Source organism: Drosophila sulfurigaster, chromosome X (assembly GCF_023558435.1).
Source record: "Drosophila sulfurigaster albostrigata strain 15112-1811.04 chromosome X, ASM2355843v2, whole genome shotgun sequence".
Taxonomy (NCBI): Eukaryota; Metazoa; Arthropoda; class Insecta; order Diptera; family Drosophilidae; genus Drosophila; species Drosophila sulfurigaster.
The window spans coordinates 29,544,932-29,549,224 of record NC_084885.1 but is presented as its reverse complement, the minus strand read 5'-3'; the positions used below and the strand labels follow the sequence as shown (position 1 = coordinate 29,549,224).

General features: G+C 37.5%; 1 protein-coding gene across 1 annotated transcript; it reads right to left on the bottom strand.

Moving 5' to 3' along the window:
* Positions 1-760: 760 nt before the first annotated feature.
* LOC133848718 (transcription factor SPT20 homolog) lies at positions 761-3,750 on the bottom strand. The gene is made up of 3 exons (XM_062284375.1): positions 3,347-3,750; positions 1,470-1,784; positions 761-1,403 (listed from the first exon to the last, which is right to left on the bottom strand). Exons 1-3 carry the CDS (start codon positions 3,541-3,543, stop codon positions 821-823), a joined length of 1,095 nt encoding a protein of 364 aa, XP_062140359.1. The 5' UTR covers positions 3,544-3,750; the 3' UTR covers positions 761-820.
* Between the last annotated feature and the right edge of the window lie 543 nt (positions 3,751-4,293).

Genomic DNA, 4,293 nt, shown 5'->3' with positions numbered 1-4,293 from the left:
GTTCATTACAGTTTTCAACAGCTTTAAGTTTTTATGTAAGCTTCTAAGAGCTTTGTAGATTTTAACTATAATTGCGAAGCTTTACACTTTGAACTTGGAAGCTTTAGTTTATGAGCTTTCATGAGTGTTTAAAGTTTATTTAAAGTAAGCAAACAACTTGCCACTGTCTTCAACAGCTTTAAGCTTTGGTGTAAGCGTCGAAGAGCTTTGAGTAGTTGTGCCACTTTTAGCTGCAAAATTTGTCAAGGTTCACATTGGAGACTTTAGCAGCTTTTAACAGCTTTCAACAGCTTTCAGCAACCTTCATGAGTGTTGAAACTTAATTTCAAGTAAGCAAGCAACTTGCAACAGTCATCAACAGCTATAAGTTTTTATGTAAGCTTCGAAGAGCTTCGTAGATTTTAGCTATAACAATTGTGAAGCTATACACTTTCAACTTTCACAAGCTTTTAGGAGCTTTCATGAGTGTTCCAAGTTCATTTAAAGTAAGCAAGCAACTTGCCACTGAACTTGAAAACTCAACTTGAAACTTTAGCAGCTTTCAACAGCTTTCAGCAACTTTCATGAGTGTTAAAACTTAATTTAAAGTAAGCAATCAACTTGTCACTGTTTTCAACAGCTTTAAGCCTTAGCTTGAAATTTTAAGCTTTTAACAGCTTTCAACAGCTTTCAGCAGCTTTCATGAGTATTGCGCATTAATTTTAAGTAAGCAAGCAAGTTTGAAAGAGAATTTTGGAATTTTATTGTAGCAAAAGGAAACTGATGAAACTTGTTGTTTGAGTTGGGCATATTTGGAGGCAGGGTAATAGAAGAAGATAAACTACTTGCGACGCTGCATGTTGAGGCCATCGATGCTGTCGAGTCGCTGTCGCAGCGAATGCTGTGCCGCCGACAGCGGAACGTGCAGATAAAGCGACTCGATGCCGGCCATCGATGGCTTCAACAACGAATTCGAGCTTAATCGCTGACGATGTGGTTTCTCATTCCTCAACTGCTTCTCCTGCTGTTGTTGTTGTTGTTGTTGCTTGTCCTGTTGCTGCAGCCAGCGATGCCAGGCAAGCTGCGACAGCTGGCGGCGCAAATGATCGCGCACTTGTTGCTCGTGTCGCTCTCGATTTTGTTGCTCCCGTTGACGTTGCATCTCGAGCAACTTGCGACGCTCCCATTGCTGCACCGTTCGCTTTGTCTGCTCCGCACGACGTCGTGAAGCCTCCACGAGCATCGTGGGTGCCCCCTGTTGCAACATGTTGCAGCTGCCGGTGTTGCAGCTGCTGCAATGTCGCCGCTTGGCACGCAACCAATCCGCGTAGCATTTCTCGCTCAGCTGCTGTCGCATCTGTTGCATGTGACTCAGGCGATTGAGTTCACGTCGATCATCGCGTCGCTTTTGCGCATCCTGCTTTCTTTTTTGTTAAGTTACTCAATTAGCTTACTTTATGTTTATGGGGTATATACGTCTTCACACTTACTCTTTCAACAGCAGCCAATCGTCAAAGGTCAAGCGATGCAGCTGCAGCGACTCTCGCGATGTCTTCGACATCAACTCGGTAATGGCAAAGTTCTCGGTTGCAGTTGCACTTGCAGTTGCTATTGTGGCTGCCACATTCGGCGATGACGGCTGCTTGCGACGCGGCTTTGTCACCGCCTGACGTGGTCGTCGACTCGGAGACTTGGAGCGCGTTGCAGCTGTGGTAGCCACAGCCACAGCCACAGCAGTCTCTGCGTGCGTCGTGCTCTCAAGCTCCTCCAGGCGCAGCCGCAATGTTGGTATCACATCAGAGTAGCTGAAAAGATGAACAACTTACAATAATAAAGTCAGGAAAAAGCTACAGAAAATTTGAAATTAATAGAATAAGATAATAATACAGAAATAAAGCCAAGATGAAGCAAAAGAAAATTTTTATTATAACTTTGTGCCGGCAGGAAATGTATGTAACAGGTAGAAGGAGGCATCTCCGACCCTATAAAGTATATATAATCTTGATCAGCGTCAACAACCGAGACGATCTAGCCATATCCGTCTGTCCGTCTGTCCGTCTGTCCGTCCATCCGTATGAAACACTGGATCTCAGAGACTATAAGAGATAGAGCTAAAATTTTTTTTGGACAGCATTTGTTATGTTTGCACGCAGATCAAGTTTGTTTCAAATTTTTGCCACGCCCCCTTCCGCCCCCGCAAATCAAAAAAAAATCGAATAGCGAGCGTAATTTTAAAGCTAGAGTTGCGAATTTTGGTATATGCAATAATAACTATAGTAGTTATGATTCCTGAAAAGTTGGTTACTATCAAAAAAAAAAATGTAAATGTATGTAAATATTACAGAAACTCTAATTTAAAAAGTGGAAAAATGCAGTTTCAATTAATGTTCAAAAGTGCGGTATTATTCTCAAAATATACCAAATTAATATACTAAGAAATTACATAAAATTAAAAATTACTAAATCAAAATATACCGAAAAATGCAAAATATACCGAATTGACAGCCAAAGATACTAAAATATACCGACGGCTATATACTACTATATTTAAAATATACCATAGAATAAAAAAGTATGCCCGATTGTCAACCAAAGCTACGGAAAAAATACTAAAATATACCGAAGGCTGTTTTCGGTATATCGATTTACTATTATATTCAAAATATATCAAAGAGTACAAAATATACCATATTGTCTAGCAAAGATACTAAAATATACCTATGGCTATATTTGGTATATACTGCTATATTCAAAATATACCATAGAATAAATAATATTCCAGATTGTCAACCAAAGCTACGGAAAAAATACTGAAATATACTGTTTTCGGTATATCGATTTAGTACTATATTCAAAATATATCATAGAGTACAAAATATACCATATTGTCAACCAAAGATACTAAAATATACCGATAGCTATATTTGGTATATACTACTATATACTAAATATATCAAAGGACACAAAATATACCATATTGTCAATCAAAGATACTAAAATATACCGATGGCTATATTTGGTATATACTACTATATTCAAAATATATCATAGAGTACAAAATATACCAGATTGTCAATCAAAGCAATTAAAACTTGACTGCAGCAGTCGTTTTTTTGTGCTCTACGAGTTTTTTTTTGCAACCATTTTTTTAAGAGTCATAATAAATTTAGTTACGATTGTACATAACAAAAAAAAAATACCAACCATCTATGGAAACATGCGAGACAGCAATTTTTATGAGCGTAGCTTAGAATTTTTAATATAAGCGGACAAACAGACGGAATAAGAATACAATTAAACAGCCTCTAAAACATAATTCTAACAACTTTAGTTTGTTAGAAATGAAATATTAAATAATGCATCTCACCTCATAACAGTTTTTGCCTTGTTGTCAGCCACTTTTACGAGAGGAAAAGTGTCGACATTTTCCATTTGCTTTTCCTGTGCGTCGCACTTTTCTCGTTCCTTTTTTCTAGCCAATTGGTTGCGGGTTGTGATCGCCGTAACCGGCGCCATCTTGACGCCGCTGCTCGGCGATCTCAGCCGCTTCTCCAGCTCAGCCATGCTCTCTCTCTCTCTCTATCTCTCTCGCTCTCTTAATGTCTTTCCCAATCTTCCCCTCTCGCTCTCTCGCGCTCTTTCCCTGCTCACTCACCAAATGCCAAGTTGCTACGTTTTGTCGATCTTTGTCCGAATCCAAAGCCAAAAAAAATTACAAATAAAAACGAAATTTTTCATCCAAAAATGTCGAATTTTTCCTTGTCTCCTTAAATCAAATGTTTTCGTTTTCTCAACTCGACATTGTTATACCCTGTATTGACTTATTACATACTTAGCAGCTACTCTACACTCTTACAGTGTGTTTGTCTCCACTTTTTTTGGGAAACTCTCAACTTGACACGTTTTTACTCCCTTCTCTTATTTATGCCTTTTTTTTATGTCTCCACTTTTCGCACAAACAACACTTTATTTTGCTTTTTGTTCTTTATGATTGCTTTTATTTTAAGCTGTTCAGACTTCATACTTGAATTAATTGAATTTTCTCCATTAAAATACTTTTAATAAATTATATTTGCTCTCTTTTCATTTTCTAGTTTAATTTATTAACATTTTGTGTATTTTACACATGCTTTCATTGTTTTCTCTCTACTTTTAACTCTCAATGAACTTTATATAATATAAACCCTTAAAACATTCATTTTCATTCCTTCAGTATTTAAGACTCTTCACACTCTACACTTCATTTGTAGACCTTTCACTTTTATCACTACGCAAAAACTCTACACATTATATTTCATTCCTTTAGTATTTTAG